Source organism: Phyllostomus discolor, chromosome 2, assembly GCF_004126475.2.
Source record: "Phyllostomus discolor isolate MPI-MPIP mPhyDis1 chromosome 2, mPhyDis1.pri.v3, whole genome shotgun sequence".
Taxonomy (NCBI): domain Eukaryota; kingdom Metazoa; phylum Chordata; class Mammalia; order Chiroptera; family Phyllostomidae; genus Phyllostomus; species Phyllostomus discolor.
Genome location: NC_040904.2, coordinates 22766790 through 22785079, shown reverse-complemented (window position 1 = coordinate 22785079; position 18290 = coordinate 22766790). Strand labels below are relative to the sequence as shown.

The following is an 18290-nucleotide window of genomic DNA, read 5'->3' as shown; positions in this document are numbered from 1 at the left end:
AGGAAATTAGATCGATCATTTCCGAAAGGTTTTTTTTAACCAGTTAAATTAATTTGATATTGACATGCAAGTTTTCCTGCCACCCTAGGGTGGTAATCAATAGAGTGATAGGTCTGCTAAGCTTAGTTATTGATACTATTAGAACAACTCAAAGGAATTTGGAGAAGACATGGGTTTTAGCCCATAATCCCCAAAATGTATGCTTACCTTAAGTTAAAAAAAAAGAGTGAAGTCAGGAATTCATCACCATGGAGTCTTCTAATTTCTCCTTTGATTTATTAATCAACTGTATATTCAGTGTTCACTGGCATACATGGGGGAGATATAGCAGTAATAAAAAACAGATAAATCTTAATGTTGTGGAATATACATTCTTGTGGGAGAAGCAGACAATAAATAGAATAAGATTATGAGCTTTAAAATATACAGCCTCTCAGGGCATTTATGTGTTTGAGCTATGATATTTTCGAGAAGGTGGGCATCCGAATATTAGGCAACCCTTGGTATCTTCACAAGAGGGAGCTATAAACCTCTCTCTGTCCTCAAGCATGACCCTCTTCATGTTCTTTCAGGTTCTTTCTCCTGTCCCCTCGCCCCTTCGTCAATGGAACTGACTATTGTGCAGAGGGAGATACTTAGGAGTTCTTCACACTCAAGGAGAGGAAAATGCTGAGCCTGGGAATATTTTATGGTAGCCGGTTGCCATCATTGGCAAAGTTAGCAGAAAGAGTGATTTTTCTTTTCCAGGAAAGAATTCTGCTGCACATTCGTCTAAGTGGGATAACGAGGAGGTCAGCCTATGAATCTGGCAAGTTGGAAATGAGCTTTTTAATAGTATCAAAAATCCAAGTGGGAATTACTTCCCTACTGTGATAGCCATGAGTATTCATAACATTAATGTTAGAAATCATGTGAAGACTGTCCTCTTTAGTGCACAAAAAAGACTCCCATAAATTAGACAACATTTTTTTAAAAAGGTTTTATTTACTTACTTTTTTAGATTGAGGGGAAGGGAGGGAGAGAGGGAGAGAAACATCAATGTGTGGTTGCCTCTTGCAAGCACCCTACTGGGGATGTGGCCTGCAACCCAGGCGTGTGCCCTGACTGGGAATCAAACTGGTGACCCTTTGGTTTACAGGCCTGCATTCAATCCACTGAGTCACACCAGCCAAGGCCAATCAAATAAGATTTTAAGAAATCCTTTTTCTTTTCTTTATTTTCCCTTCCTCCCACCCTCCCTCCTACCCATCTTTCCTTTCCATTTTAAATAACTGGACCAGGATTTTTTTTTATAAGACCTTCCTTAGGCAGTGTCCTTAAACATCCTTTGTGATTGAGAATTTTATTTATTTATTTTTCGTGTGTGATTGAGCATTTTAAGGCGCCTGCATGGACATTACTTTATAGAGCCACAGTTAATTGACTTAGGGTTAGTCATCTCAAAATACAGAAGAGAAGGGCAAAACATTGTATTTTAAAAACTGCATTTTGGGTTGGGAAATACTTCACTCCCAACAATAAACAGCTTTACAGCTGATTTGGTCATGGATACGATAATGGCTCTAAAAGGTAATAGTTACTTGATTCAATTGTCCCGAATTGTTGCAAATTCCGGATGGAAATGTGGGAAGAGATTTAGACATGGTTTGTTGCTGCCAGCAGAGATATGGGCGGTAAGCAGCGTGTGCTAAGGTGGGTTGGAACAGGGCAGTTTGTCACTGCAAATAAACTGCTTTAATGGGGGTCCCACTTGTAGCTTGTTGGTAGCTGGACCGTCTCCGCCACCGAGAATAGCTCTTTTCCAACAGAGTAATTATCATTTGCTGATATTGTCCTTTCAAGCCACTGCCACCATCTGGCAGAGCTGATGGGTCACCGTGCAACTGAAAGCTGCTTTAGACGGGTCGAGCTGGCCAGAGCGGCTTGACCCGGGGTCCCTAACACTTCAGGAACAGAAGAAATGGTACGTTAGTCAGATGTGTGATTTAAGTTAAATGAACCTTGTTTACTTTTATGTGGCTGAGATAAGTACTTAAAAACAAAACAGAGTCCTTCTGGTCACGGTTCACCTAGGACGGACTCGTTTAAATGGCCAGTAGTGGCAATTGTTTCCGAAATGCCGACAGATGCTTCTGCATTATTCATCAAAAGTTCCTTCTGTCATTAGCATCACACTGCTCTCACAGTGCTGCAAATGTTTTCTGAGATTGCAGGATGTGGCCTCGCTGGAGATTTTTTTTTATCTTTCAGAGTGGGATTGTGGGGGTAAAACTCCGATGATGGAATTGCCTTTGTTCTGCTAGAGGAAAAGAGTTTCTGATTACATTTCTTATCAGCAATTAGAGGGCCGCATCAGTTGCAGAAATTCAAAATAGCGTGCAGGCTGCAGCATAAGTGTCCTGTGAATAGATCTTTAGGAAAGCAGCCTTATGGGAGGAGGGTCTGTGTGTTATGGTATTACGTGCCTTTGAGTCAGCTTCGACTCCTGGCTACTCTGTGAATGAGTGGCGTTTACCACGTCCTGTCCTCAGAAGCCCGGTGCGGTTCCTGTTGACTCACGCCTGTGGCTGCTTCTGTGGAGTCAATCTATCTAGTGTTTGGTCTTCCTCTTTTCTCGCTGCCTTCTATTTTTCCTAGCACTATTGTCTTTTCTATAAACCTTGCCATCTCATGCCATGCCTGAAGAAGGATAGCTTCATTTTTGTCATTTTTTACCTCCAGTGATGCTTCAGGCTCACTTCGCTCTAAGACTGACTTGTTCCTCTTTCTGGTGGTCCCAGGTATCTGCAGAGCTCTCTCCAGCACCGTATTCAAATACATCATTTTTTTCCCGTTAGACTTCTTCACTGTCCAGCTTTTACATTTGTACATAATAGATGAGAATGAGAGTGTGAGGATGATCTTAGCCTTGGTCTCTAATGACATATCTTTGCTCTTGGTGATCTTTCCTAATTCTTTCATTTCTGTCCTTCTGAGTCTCAGCCTTTGGAGTTCTTGGCTGCAGTCTTCATTTGAATTGATGGCTGAACCAAAGTAAGCAAAATCTTTAACAATTTCAGTGTCTTTACTGTCTGCGTTAAAGTTACGTATTTCTTCCGTATTCATGATTTTTTGTCTTCTTGATGTTCAAATGCAGTTCTGCTTTGACACCCTTTTTTTTCACTTTTATCCAGAAGTCATTTCAAATCATTGCCACTTTGTGCCAGTAGGATGGTGTTATCTGTGTATCTTGTTGTTGATACTTCTTTCACTCCTCCTCCTTTCTCTGAGGCTAGCCCAGTTTTCTTTGGATCGTATGTTCTGTGTACAGATTAAACAAACGGGGAGATAAAACGATGAGGGTCAGCTGTTGTGCACTCCCGTCCTGAACGCTGTGGCCCAGGGTGGGGCGAGCAGGTGTTTTGTGCAGAGAAGGCTGAGCGTGTTCTCAGCGGTGACTTACACCCTGCCTCAGTGCTTCCTTCGAACGGTGTGTCCTGCATTTCCCTGACCTGTCAGTGTCATGCATGACCCCCCCAGCGTCCTGTGGTTCTGATATTAAGATGGCTGTCAGGGTTAGACACATTTCCTACCTACTTCCTATGTTTTTCCTGGTTTACAACTCTTTCTCACTTTGGGGGCCTTTCTTGGTGGCTCTCTTCTTCACCATCAAAAGTTTATCTTTCAGTTGCTCCTCCTTGTCCCTGCCACTGTTATATTTAATATTTTCCACTCTCTTGATCCATCCCGAGTACTCCCTTGCCCCCCATGACATTTTTCCTATCTCTCGTCAATTCGTATACGCTTCCAATGGCTTACTTGAAGTACCCCACCAGTCACAGGGTGACTGTGTACATCTCAGCCTTGTTTATTCTTGCATAGTGATCAGCCTGCTCCTGCGGAAGAAGTGTGTGAATGTCTGTGTTCATGTGCGTGTGCATGAGTTAGAGTCATTATTTCTGAATGCAGAATGACTTGAGACATCTTGTATCCAGGGAATTATGGTCTAATGCTGGCCTGTTTTTTTCCTTTCTTTCTGGGATTGAGCGTTTAGAAAATTTCATAGCACATCTGCTCTGATTATATATGCAAACTTTGCTTAAAAGAAATTTTGTTTTTTATCCTTCTCCCATTTTTAGGTTCTTTACTTAAAAAATGATTTTAAGATCTACAGTGATTTGGGATAGCAAATCCAATGAAAATGCAACAAATAAGCTATGATGAATGCTTAGCTCCTTAGTGATGTTTGTGTGGTATTACATTTTAACAAAGGGAACCTTGTAGTATTAGGGCCAGGGTTGGGTGAGGGCAAATGCTTTTTGAAACATAAACCTGGGGAGGGGAATTCTCCCAGGCATTTTCCTTACCAAGTGAAAATTTTCTTTTTTTTAAGCACGAATTCTTCTTTCCACAAAAACGCCCACCATGGAAAGAAGGTGTCTGTTTTTAAAATGCCATATAGCTTGATTCCCAACTGGCTGTGGGCTGGGAGGTGCTAGGCCTGCCTCACCTCGGCAGGCAGTTTCTGAAATCCTCAGCCTCTGGCAGACCACTGGTGCAGGAGCGCCAAACGTTTGAAGGAAGCAGTTTGTTTGCTTCCTTCATTTTGTATTATTTTTTAAAAATTATTTTTAATTTTTATTTGTTTTTAGACTGAGAGGATGGGAGGAAGAGAGGGAGGGGAACATCAATGTGTGGTTGCCTCTCACACACCCCTTACTGGGGACCTGGCCCACAACCCAGGCATGTGCCCTGACTGGGAATTGAACCTGAGTTCCTTTGGTTTGCAGGCTGGTGCTCAATCCACTGAGCCATACCAGCCAGGGCTTATTTTGTATTATTTGACTCTTAGAAGGAAAGCCTTGAAGACAAACAGAAGTGAAACCTGTGTGGACAAAATTAGGACAGTTTGAGTGAAATCAGTTAGCTTTTCTTCTCTCTCTCTCTCTCTCTCTCTCTCTCTCTCTCTCTCTCTCTCTCTCTCCCTCCCTCCCCCCCTCTCCAAAATAAGATCAACTCTATGAAACAATAGTTTGTAAGGGAAACAAGGGTTTGATTGTAAGAACTGGGAACTGCTGGGGGCATATGCATTTGTTGGAATAGAAATAGGCATTCTATTTTAAAGTGCAATTAAACCTAGGGAGTAGGTGGAAAGTGTGTGCAGTGACCCTAGAAATGAATGAGGTAACAGCTACCTGGGCAAATACTCTGTGTGGGTGTGGGTCGCACACTGTGTAGGTATCCAACAGAGCAGCGATCTTCCACAGTGTTCATCTCATGGTACACATAAATAATCACTAAAGTTGTGCAGCACACCAAAAAGTATATTAGTTTTGCCAAACTGACAAAAAAATAGGTATAATTTTTTTTAAGATTTTATTTATTTATTTATTTTTTAAAGAGGGGAGGGAGGGAGAGAGAGAGAAACATCAATGTGTGGTTGCTGGGGGCCATGGCCTGCAACCCAGGCATGTGCCCTGACTGGGAATCGAACCTGCGATGCTTTGGTTCACAGCCCACGCTCAATCCACTGAGCTACGCCAGCCAGGGCTGACATTCTAAAATAGGTATAATTTTGATTCATTCACATGGACGGCTGTGACTGTGTTGGCTGTTGTCATTTTTTCACTTGACGATCTAAGGAAAAAGGTCAGTACCCCTGACTAAATAGTCAGGTATTGCATGTTTGAAAAATTCTTACAGCTCACTGGTTGAAAATTGCTCTTCTAGAGTATCTTGCTTTTCAAAGACGTGATTCTGGATGGAGTCTGGGTGAGGTCAGATAAAGCGCTGATCAGTCATTAAGGCTCAAAACTAAGAAGACCCCTATGTACAAGTTTGAACAGGTCTGAAATTATGAGGTATTGAGCAGCCCCCAATAGAACAAGAGATTATAGAAAAATAATCAATAATGATGTTTTGAACATCAAAAATTTCACTTTTTAACCCTTGCTTTAAATGTCGTATTTCATACTTTATCAGCAGAGGGTGAGACCTTGAGCTAACGTCCTAATGTGCAACTGAGCAGTACGGCTTTGCTTCTTTCATTTAAGTGACTGGGTTAAGGTCCAGTGGGGACCCTGGGACACTGGCTGGCTCCCAGTGGGCACACGCTGAGTAGGCAAGGCGGCATGGTGCCTGGGGCTGTGGTTCCCAAACTTCAGCATGTCTGAGAATGACCTGGGAGAGCTTTTGAAGTGTGATTCTCAAGCAACAAGGATATCTGGAGACTGTGTTTTAAAGAAAGCCGAGACAGGGGACCGGTTGCTGCCTTAGGAGAAGTTAGATTTGTCCCAGGATTGCATTCAGCTTCTGCCTCCTGACCACAGTGGGCACTTCCCCACCACCAGTCAGAGCCTAAGCGAGTACTTTGAAATTAGCGTGGCATGGTAAACTTTTTAAAAACTTGCCTAGTAGAGATACTTTTGTGCTATGATATGACAGTGCTTACTGAACTAAGAGAGAAGCTACCGGCTTTCAGGAAGGTCAAGCCTTACTCATATAGCTGAATAAATTACTCTTGCCCAATGTCACCCAAGAAACCACCAAGAAGATTCAGAGTAAGCAATGAGTAAAACTAGCTTTGTTATTAATAAGAGTAAACATTAAGATATAATTTTAAATGTGGTAAACAGTATTTATAATTCATTTTAAATTATCATAGGTACTATTTATACACTCTAAGTGAGGATACAAAATGTACACAGATCTAGAATAAGAATAATTTGAAAAAGGCACCAAGTGCTCTTACGATGATCTTCAAGGTCAGGCTCAAGTTCTGTCTCCTCTGGAGTTAACCTGATCTTCGCCTCCCACCCCCAGTTCCTTATAGTCCGTACTTTTTGCGTCTGACCCCTATTATCACTATGATATGTAAAACTTCCAAAGGCTAGGCTTCGTATATTAGAGTCTCCTAGTACTTGGTAAACACAGTCTTAGGACCCAGCAAACCAGATACTTTATTTTTGCCGATCAGAGAACTGGAGTGAAGGCTGTGCACAAGACTTCCCAGTGGTCAGCCAGCTACTGGCCTGGACAGGACCTGCAGGCAGCCACTCCACGTGGTTATGGAGGGGATTGCCCCCGGATTCAGGGCACCTAGTTTCCAGCTTGGCTCTGCCATTGGCTAGTGCCGTGACCTCAGCATCATCCTTCACCTGAAGAATCTGTTTCATCTGCTCTGCAATAAGAGACACTTAATTATTCACCTAATTTCAGAGATCGTAAGGGGAATAAGCCACATAGTCTGTGTGTCAATAATCACTGGATACACAGTAGGCTCCGTGGGAAGGGTAATCAAATAAAGCAGATGCCCAGACCCGCCCCACCCCAACAGATGCCAATGTGATTGCTCTGTGGTTGGGCTTTGGGATCAACACTTTTAAGAAGGTCCCCAAGTGATTTAAATGTACAGCCAGGGTGGAGAACTATGAAAGAAACTTGTTAGATGGCAATGTTCTCTATTAATAAAGGCCAGGATTTATTGTGACTTGGGAGTTTTGCCTCGAATATCTGGTTCACTGTCAGTCATGTCACTGAATAAATGATGAAACATTGCCTGTGGCCTGTGTGTGTGTGTGTGTGTGTGTGTGTGTGTGGTCTGTCCATAAAGTATCCATCCATGTACTCTCAAAAATGGAGACATTTATTGAAGAAGATACAAGAATCATTGTACATGGGACAATGATGCCTTGGTCCCCTTCAAAGTAGGCACCTTGGGACCTCACACAGATCTCCTGATCACCATCAGTTGCCCCATTGTAGTTTCCTGAATCTCATAGACAGTCTGAAATCTCTTCACTGTCAAAGGTGATTTTAGTTTTGGGAAAAGCCGGCAGTCTCAGGACATCAAATCTGGGCTACAGGGGGGCTGAGTCACCTGGGTGATTTGACGTTTCACCAAAAAACTCTGCATGAGATGTGATGCATGAGCAGGCACATTGTTGTGGTGAAACTGCTAATCACCAGTTGTCCATAGCTGCAGCCTTCTGAATCATCTGGATAGTTTCCACAGAGAAATGTTCAAGTTTAACACAAAATTTGATGCAGGTTCGTTGTTCTACGCACTTAGTCATTTTGGATGCAATGGCCACACAGTACACATGGTCACTCAATGACATCTACTGCCTCCACTGACTGGTACAGTGAAGTCGTCACTGTTCACACATGCACGTTCCAGTCCACTCTCCTTGGCTGCCAGGTTACACTGATGTCGAGCAAATCATTCTTGTTATGTTAACAATGGCTGGATTTTTTCTGGACAGACTGGATATGGATATATATGTGTATATATAATTTTAATTTTATTATTAAAGTATAGTTAACATAGAATGTTATGTTAGTTTCAGGTGTATAACAGTGATTCAGCATTTACATATTGCATGATGTAATCACTACAAATCTAGTAACTGTCACTGTGTAAAGTTACTAAAACGTATCAACTATATTACCTGTGCTGTACACTACATCTCCATGGCTTATTTTATAACTGCGAGTTGGTACCTCTTATTTCCCTTTATCTTTTTCACTCACCCCTGTCACCCTTCCCTCTGGCAACCATCAGCTTTTTCTCTGTTTCTGAGTCTTTTTTTTAATTTGTTTTGTTTTAATTTCTTTAAATAACAAACTATATTGTGGAATGGTGATGACACTGTCATCTCTGATCTATGCTGAAGTAGAAAACTCTATATATTAGATGAAACTAAAAATTTAAAATTAATTCATATCCTCTTCCCCAGTGGAATAACATTAAATAAAACCAACAAAACTATATAGTTTTGAATTCTCATTTGTATTTTATTTGCTTCCCTGAGCTAACAATTATGGAACAGAAGCAATTGTTGAATGAAATGTAGGTCTCATTAAAAAAGAAAGCATTATGTAAGGCTTTAATAAAAGAGAAAACAGGTCCTGACACTTTAAAAATTGCCGATGAATTTCTCTCACCCTTTCTTGGACTCAAATTCCCCCAAACATATTTATCCACTTTGCAAACATTGATTATGTGCATATTGGTTTGCAAACAAGTTCCAAAGCGTTACTGCTAACCAGTTAGTTTCTAAAGCCTTTCAAATAATCTTATCTTCGCCGCAGGAGTGACTTAAGGAATGAAATAAAAATCAGTGAAGTGAACTCCACGTTGTTCCCTCTTCCCTGGGAAGAATCATGACTTAATAAGAGTGGGGCTTTCCATGGTTGTCTGCGAGCACGTTTGGTTATCAGCTGATATGTGACTTTAAAGCCCGACTACTGGTAAGGGAGAGCTTCTCAAGTGAAGCCAGTTAAGTTTTATATAAATACCACTTTAAAAATTCATCTCCCTAGTAGGATATCCAGATGTTAGTCCGTTTTTTTCTTTAAAGTTATTCTTATATGGTCTTAACGCAGGCATGGCGGTGACTCTGTCGTGACCCAGGCTCAGGTGACTTTTAGGGCCAAGAAGAAGCAGCGCATCAGGTGTGTTTATTACTCTTGGAGGCGATTTTTCTTCTTGATTTTTTAAAGAATAGAGCCAGGGTGACGGAAATGTTCTAAAATCAGGTCATCACACAACTCTAAATATATGAAAGCCATTGAACTGTACCTTTAAAACAGGTGAAATTTTATGCACATAAATTATACCTTAATGCTGTTATGAGCATTGGGTGGCACATTTGACATTTCTAACAGACTGTGATTGTCTCTGCTTCAAACACAGCTGGAAGAATTTCTCCCTCTTGGATGTGATATCTGTGTAGTGGGAATGGTGGGAATCTCCCCCCAAAGGATGCATACTTTGTATCAGAATACTTCATATCACAAGTGTATGTTTTACAACACTTTCTGTTTGAGGGATTTACTGAATTGATAACTCTTGAGAAAACTTACTTATTTTAAACTGATTATGGCAGACATAACTGATTTAATCCTTTTAAAGAGTTGAATTCTAAAGGATTTGCAGAATGCTTTTGTTACCCCTTTCATTTTACAGATGAGACTCTGTTAAGTTTTAAAACTTTAATTATGTAATAAAGTTAGAATATAGTTCTCTGCTCATCTGTTCTGCTCTTTAAATATTTATGCTGTGCTATAAGGCGGCCATTAAAATGATAATTGTTAAGACTGTGTAGAAACATGGAAAGCTGTTTATGTAGGGATGAAATAAAGCACAGGGCCAAATGGCTTAAATATCATGACTGCAGACACTATGTCAAATTTGTGCACGTATTGAGATCTGGACCATAATAGACAAAAAGAGTATGTGTGATGTGATGGGTTGATGGGCATCTCTACCTTTATATTCTTTTAAAAATTTTTAGTTATTTATTTTTAGAGATGGGGAGAGGGAGAAAGAGAGGGAGGGAAACATTGATGCGAGGCAGAAACGTCAATTGGTTGCCTCTCGTGTGCGCTCAACCTGGACTGAACCTGCAACTCGGTCATGTGCCCCACTGGGGAATCGAACTGATGACCCCTCACTTTGCTGAACAATGCCCTGCCCACTGAGTCACACCAGTCAGGCCTCTCCCTTGATGTTCTTGAGTGTTGCTGCATTGTATCCAAATAAATGTCTTTTCTAAAATTAGTAAGGCTATCTATCATAGGGAGCATTATGTAGGCTCAAAGAGATAGTGCACAAGTCTATAGCTGCCTGAATTTGCAACCCATATTTGCAGACTTTCCCAGACACTGTCCAGCACTGGAAGTGTGTGTGATGGGGTTCTACCATTCGAAGCCACTGGGACTCTGTCTTTGTTTGCCTGCTCCTGGAACTCTTTCTTTGTTGCCTTGTTCCTCACCCCATTTCATGGAATCAGCAGATCTGGAACAGTAGGAGAGTGACTTTTGTGTGTGTGGGGGGGTGGGGAGTGGTAATAACTGTTGTTAAATTCCTCTAATGAAGGCAGAGCATGAAGAAATGGACTTACGCTGACACTTAAGTGATTTAGAGAACACTGGGAGAATATTTTGTCTCCAACATTGGTGATCATTACCTACTGGGATGGCTTACAAGGAATGGTGGAATGATGGGGTTCTTTTCTGGTTAGCTGGACATTGCAATGGACTGTTTGAAGAAGGGAGAAGTGGGTTAGCTGACTCTCAGGACTCCACTGCCCTTGATTTTTCAATTTGACTCTAACCAAATGGCTTTTCTATGTGATAGGGGAGCATGATAGAGAAAGCATAAAGCGGCCACATAAGCAGTTGAAGCAGTGCATCGTTTCAGAGCCTAGTCTGCCAAGTACATTTTGATCATTTTGTATATGCTTGTCCACTGTTATGGTACTGGAGCCTTAGCCCCTGGCTGAGTTGGTGGAATAAATGTGAAGCTAGGGAATATTTAGTATGTTATATAAACATACTCCCTCTCTGAGAGATTGGATCCCATTTTCTAAAATGTTTGGTTTCTCTGGATGATGTTTGCTAAGTGGTAGGTGGTACTTATAAGCTCAAGTAACTGTTCACATTTTCACATTGCTGTGCGTTTCCGGTTGAATTGTTGAGAGATTATGGCCAGAGCAATTCCATTTCAGGGAAAAGAGGTGGGACTGGAAGAGGGGCAGTGTGAACAGAGCGGGGACACATCAGCCCTGTGAATCATCGATAGATTTACAGTCCTTGCTTTATAGATCTCTGATAGTTCAGTTAATTCAACTTTTTTTTACTCTGATTTAAAGAATTTATTCTGTCTTCCCAAAGAAACATCCTCCTAAAGAATGTCTTTTATCCTGCCATTCCCTTGCTCAGAAATATCGAGCGAATCTCTCATTGCCCATGGATGGAAATCTTGTACAGGCATCCCTAACCCTCTACAGCCCAGGCTTATCTGGCCCATCAAATCTTACAACCTATCAATTCCTTCTGAATTACTCTTCCAGAGAGAGAGGCCCCTCTTTCCCCACCCTCTGATCATACCTCGACTCTCTCCTGCCCCCAAGTCTTTTTATTACCACCCTCCTCCCACTCCAGCTCACTGCAGTGTCCTTTTCCTATGGACTTCCACCGTATTTCTGTCTTTACTTCTGACTTGGCATTTATTTTTAAAATAACATCCATGAAAAGCCATAAAAATCACTACCATTTATAGTGCTTATGATGTGCCTGACACTGTTTCCAGTATTCCACTTGAATTAACTCATTCAATGAACGGCACTTTGAGAGGCAAATAATATTATCCCCATTTTATAGATAAGCAAATGGAGGCAACAAGGGCTTAAATAAGTCTCCCAAGGTCACGTAGCTACTATGTGGTGGATCTGGAGTTCTACCCCAGGCTTTCCGAAATCAGACTCGGTACTCTTAGCCACAGCTCTAAACTGCCATGAACAAATGATGTCTTCAGCTATTTCCTTCTCTTAAAATTCCACCTCTTCAAGGTAAAGACGAAGTCTCCTTATTCTCTGCTTTACCTCGTTATGTAACCCTGTGCCTCGAGCAAGGAGATGCGATATGAACATCTGTGTACTGAAGTTCTAATAGGCTTTTCTGGTGTTTTTGGCTTGATTAGTTTGGCTTGATGATGTTATCTGGATGCACAGACGTGCTGTTTTCTGTTTTCCCTCTGATTACCGGTATAAGATTGTCAGTGTGACCGTCAACTCAGATCCATGGCTTTCATTACCTCAGTGCATGGTGCTGAAGGGTGCTCCTCAGCGGTGGGTAAATTTACTAACATGTGTGAAACTAAATCTCCAATTTTGTTCTGCACTTTAAACATTTTAAGAAGCAGTATTTTTATTACTTGGATATTTGATATATCAGATAAAATGAGGGAGAGGAAGCTACACTTCACCTTCCCGGTAATATCAATTCCTAAAACCATACTCAGCTTTATGTGGTTCTCCCTTGATTTTGGGGGGGGGGGGGGAAGAAAGGCTCTTCGAGGAGGAAATAGTGAAAGCTGGTTATGTTGAAGGATATTCCCTTTAATGAGTACCCTGCACCTACAACGTTAAACCTTGGTGTCAATTTCTCTTTCCTGGCAAAGACAGGATACTTAGCCACAAAGCTGAAGTCGGATGTTGTTGACGTTTATTTACGGTGTACCTTTCCTCTGTTTCTAACAGCGACCTGCTTGTAGGTCCCCAGAGGCAGTTGTCTCCAGTGCTTTGATGGTGATATATGTGCCTGTGTATTGGGTGATAAAGTGAAAGCTCTTTCTGGCTGATACAATAAAAGAACATTTGGAAGAGTACTACATAAGGTGCAGAATCCAGAGGAAAAAGGAGTAATTTGTCAGCCTCAGGAAGAGGCATCTTGCGGTGGCCAACCAGGAGTGTGTCTGAAGCCCTGGCCATTGAAACAACTCAGTTCTGTTTTTATTCAGGCTCTGCTCCCTTGGTAGGGGGCAGATTTGCTGCAAACTTAAGTCAGGAGCCCGTTTCTTAGTCGGGGTGTTGGGCAGGTCGCCAAAGGCACGTGAAATAGGTAAAGAGTACTTCCAGTTACCAGTGATGGGGAAACAGGCAACACCAATAGATGGCTCCTTCCAGCAAGGTTCGGCTCAAAGTAAGGATGATTGCAATGACAGCTTTCACTTGGACAGTAAGTGATTTAGATATCACCTGAATTTAATCACCAAGTTTTTCTTCTGCACGGAAAATCCCAGCAGCTTAATTCATCAACACATCTTTTATGTCTACATCCCTGTTTTCCTCTAGGCCCCTTCTTTTAGGATAAGCCTTCCTTTTAGCTCAACAAAGGCATTTTCTTTAGAGGAGTTATCACTAGATTCTATCTCCGGAACTTAGCAACTTTCAGCTTCAGCCTCATAAAATCCTAAATGTAGAATCAGAACTTGACAGGTTAATTCGTCTGCTCAGGCTCAGATACAAGTATTATTGGGTGTATTGGTTAAACCTCTCTGTGTTGCAAGGACCAGAACACTCAGGTCAAAGCCGTTTGAGCAGAAACTGCGTAGTTCAGTGACATATCTCTAGTTTCACGAGGAGCTTGACAGTGAGGGCTCCAACAGCATGACCGGGCTTTTCTCTCCCTTTCTGCTTATCAGCTGTGCTGTGGGGTCCATTCCAAGCTGTCTTACAGCTAGAAGCTCTGGGCTGTGAAGTTTAGGTACAGAGGGGCTAACAAAATCCATTTTTCCCAGAAGTCCGAGTGAATAGCTCATTTTATCTCATTGGCTTAGATTCGATCACACGCCCATTTCTGAAGCAATCATTGAAACCACAGTGATGAGATACCCTAGACCTGGAATTGTAAACAATCCACGTGGCTGAAAATGAAGAGAAAAATGAATGACTCAAAGAATAACCAGAATGCTTTTGGCGGGAAAAGGAGGAGGGAATTGATGCTGGGAAGTTAAAAAAAAGTTTTATGTTCAACTGTGAAAACTTGATTTTTAAATTATATTTTAAATATGATATATATTTAGTTATTGGCAAACATACACAATTGTAATAGTAGGAACCCATATGTAGCCATCATCCAATTTCAACAATTGTTGAAACATTTTGCCAGTTATGTTTCTGTTGATTGCATTTTAAAGCATTATCATAAGACATCTTTATAGCTGGCTGTACAAAAACTCACATGATCTAACGTGAAGCCTGAGACCTTGCCTTATGAATGTAAATCCAAGTAGCAAATGATCATTAGTCACATACTACAAAAGTGTGTTGCCAGCTGGGAGGCAAGATGGCTCTGTGATGGCTCTGTGCAATAGTAATGCGTGGTTTACTGGGAAGTAGATGTTTATTTCAGTAAGGAAGGTGTTTTCCTGGCTTAAGCCTTATGAATCAGTTCCTTAACAATTCTTTCCAGAGTGCTTGTAGCAAATTTGTCTTCTGGTCCTGGATGTCTTTAGGGGTAAATCAGAGGTTTTATTTGACAGTAATGTCTCTGAACACCAATGTGCAAGTGCATTGTGTGAGGGCCAAATGTGCTGATGTCTTGCAGTTGAAAGATGCATGAGTGTAATGCAGTCCGGGACACAGATGATCAAACTGAAGCGTGGGACCAAAGGGCTTGTCCGACTCTTTTACCTGGATGAGCACCGGACCCGCCTCCGATGGAGACCCTCCAGGAAGAGCGAGAAGGCCAAAAGTAAGATCCACCTTTGAACTTCGTGTGGCCTAACACAGTAACACATGGGTTAGAGTGGGTTCGGTGGGAGCTTTGGATCTGTGGAACTTCCATATTTTTTGCAAGATTTGGCGTCAACTATTAAAGGATGTAGAGACAGAATAAGTGATGATCATTATTGTTTCTTAAAATTCTTTGGGGACCTTAAATCCATAAAAGTTTTCTTGTTCATAAATGCTATGAATATTAATACTTCCCATGTTGGAGACATAATATACATATATATTTTTAACTTCGATATGAGGTGTTACAGCCTGAGGTCTTTTACTTTTCCTATGAACGTTTAGGGATATAATAAATCCAATGGAAGTTGAAGTGTTTTACTATATTCTTTTTTATTGAAATATATTTAAAATATTTTATTGATTTATTTTTTATTTATTGATATATTGAAATATTTATTTATTTATTTTATGTTTCTTTTGCTATATTCTGAGCACAGTTGATTAATTATTTTAATGGAATCAAGTAAAACAGCTTTGATCCAGCTCCTACTTAAAGCCTCTCTCTCACACCTTCCACACTCAGCACCAAGTCCGCGTGGGCTCTCCTGCAGTGTCTCTCTCACCTGCTCCTTCCTTCCAGCTGTGACAGGAACACCTTGTCCAGGGTCTCTTCACCTTCCTGGTGGCCTATTGTGAAGTCTCCTAACCAATCTCCATTTTGCTAGTTTCCTCTGCTTCTATCAGTTCAGGTGCTTTCCCCTTCCAATAACAGAAGACCTTGATCACATTAGGCTCACATGATGAACACGTGTATTATCTCACATCACAGGAAACTCAGAGATTGGCAGGCTCCAGACAAGGGACCCTGGGTCTCTAGCTGTTTTCCTGAGTGCTCCTGGCTCTGTCCCTTGTGCGCTGGCTTCTAATCAAGGTGGCAGCAACATGGCTTCAGCTGTTGTGGCCCTCACAGCCTCATATAACAGTGCAGAGGCAGAAAGGGACCCCCTTTGGGTACTTCCTTTTGAGGAGAGAACCTCTTTGTACACCTTTCCCTCAAAGCACATTGCCCCAGCCCTCCTTGGTTAGAACTGGGTTGCATTTCTACACCTAAATCTACTGTTGAAAAATAGGGATGGAGACACCGCAATGCCCGAGACCCACCAGAGTTTGCCCTGGGGCCGAGCATAGGCTCATTTTCCTGAGCCCTGTAGGGAATGAGCTGATATCAGAAGAAAATTGGACTCGGCATTAAGGCGGAGGGGAGAAGTGGGTGGTGTACTTGGGCAGTCAACAAGATGTGCAACTCTTCCAATTCTTGCTTAAAAATAAAGGAGCAATAAAAATACTCTCTTAGTTTAAAGTAACATTCCCTGCAGTTCTTCTCTGGTCCAAACACTCGGTCCTGCTCCACTGCCTAAAGAGTGCTAACCTCTCGTCTGTTACTCTAGGCTCTCCAAACTGCCCTTCCAGCTATCCCCTGTTACTGCTGTCCCTCTTGAGCTTTGCAGCCAGCACAGTTGGCCTGTTCGGCCCTGGAGCAGGCCTTAGGTTTCTGTATCTTCATGCCTCTTGCCTTGGGAGGCCACCTAGTGCCTTTCCACCTCTGGAAGCCTTGCTCTGCCTTCCCCATAACAGCATTCACACTATAAATACCAGTCACTTTGAACTGTGCTATTTGGTTGCCACTAAATCTTTTTCCTTTCAATTTTCTATCTTCTCATGCATATTTAAAACACCAAAGTAGGCTCTAGGTCTTTGTACATTTTCCCTGCATAAATATGTATTTCAATGTATTCATTAGCTCCCTTTTCTACCTAGACCTTTCTTGCCCTCCTGGGCGTATCTATCATTTTATCATAAACTTCAGCCTATCCCGAGTCAATGCCTGGGAGGGAGTGTCCAGACTGCCCGGAAAGGTCAGGTCTCATGTAGACAAAGGGCTTGCGTTTCACATTTGGACTTAAAAACACAACTCGCAGACAATGAATTGGTTCATGCTTATTTTGGAAACTTTAAAATGATTTTTGCTTCTCTTTTTTTCTTAATCTGTGTACACACCTTCACTTGTCTGTATCTCTCTTTCCTCACAGTACTTATTGACTCCATTTACAAAGTCGCCGAGGGGCGGCAGTCGGAAATATTCCACAAACAAGCCGAGGGGAATTTTGACCCCAGCTGCTGCTTTACCATCTACCATGGTAACCACATGGAGTCCCTGGACCTCATCACCTCCAACCCCGAGGAGGCCCGCACCTGGATCACAGGCCTCAAGTACCTGATGGCTGGCATCAGTGATGAAGATTCCCTTGCCAAAAGGCAAAGGACTCATGACCAATATCCTTCCTCAAACTTGATTTTTGAGCTCTGTGTGGCATGGTATGGGTGTGGTGTGTGTGTGGTGTGTATGTACAATATATTTTCCCCCTAATTTTTTCTCCCTTTACCCCTAAGCCCCTTCTGTCCCTGTCTCACTCCCACTCAAAGTACATGTGCGGATGAAACATACTGAAATAAGCTTATATGAACTCAGGAGCAGCCTTCTTCAGAAAGAGACTGAGAAATATCCACATGTAGTTTCCTAAGGGAGATGAGATGACCAGGAAAGCATTACTTTGTATTAGAGAGAAATCCTGCTTTGTTGTAGTCAGCTTAGTTTAACAAATACTTTCCGAGTTCCAATTATGTACCAAGGCACTTACCTCCTTTCCCTCTCTCTTCTCTAACTTCTGGTTTGGAAACTGAACAGATTGGTACTCCAGGGGAAGTTATTTTTTACTTAATAACCTTTGCCCTCTCTGAATTGCTTGAGACACTGTAAGCTGAGTCTCACTCTTGGTTTAACCCATTCTTGTGGTCCTGCAGCACTGACGAGATAGAAGATTAATGCGCTTGGTCTGAAAGCCATCTCTCCCGCTGGGATCGAGTTGGGTATGTGACATGGTGGCTCTGGCTTCAATTTTCTCAACTATGAAGTAGGGGTGTTAGACTGCTCTGGTTTCTTTCTGCACATTTTGAATGGCCTTAAACTATGTGTGACCCTGTCTGTGTAGTCCGGGAGTAGTACCACTTCCTTGCTGTCATTGGAATGCATGCCTTAATTTTTCTGCCCAGAGTGGTGATAAATTTATACTACGCCAGCTGTAATCCCTCACCTAGGGTGGTGTTGAAGCACAGTGGAAATACTCAGTCCATGAAAGGGTTTTGACAGTGCGAGCGCCTAAGCTGATGAGCCATGACGTTTCCATCAATACTCTCAGCATGCAGATAAATGCAACTGGGATTCAT

At 42.0% G+C, this 18290-nt stretch overlaps 1 protein-coding gene across 10 annotated transcripts in view; it reads left to right on the top strand.

Annotated features, from left to right (window-relative positions):
* The window catches only part of PLCH1 (phospholipase C eta 1), a 181447-nt gene that overhangs the window by 94097 nt on the left and 69060 nt on the right, over positions 1-18290 (top strand). For all 10 annotated transcript variants that reach the window (XM_036017590.1, XM_028504928.2, XM_028504927.2 and 7 more), the window contains 2 exons: positions 14875-15021; positions 17096-17339. In XM_036017590.1, the coding sequence (XP_035873483.1) occupies positions 14875-15021; positions 17096-17339 (391 nt within the window). The remainder of the gene's footprint in view (positions 1-14874; positions 15022-17095; positions 17340-18290) is intronic.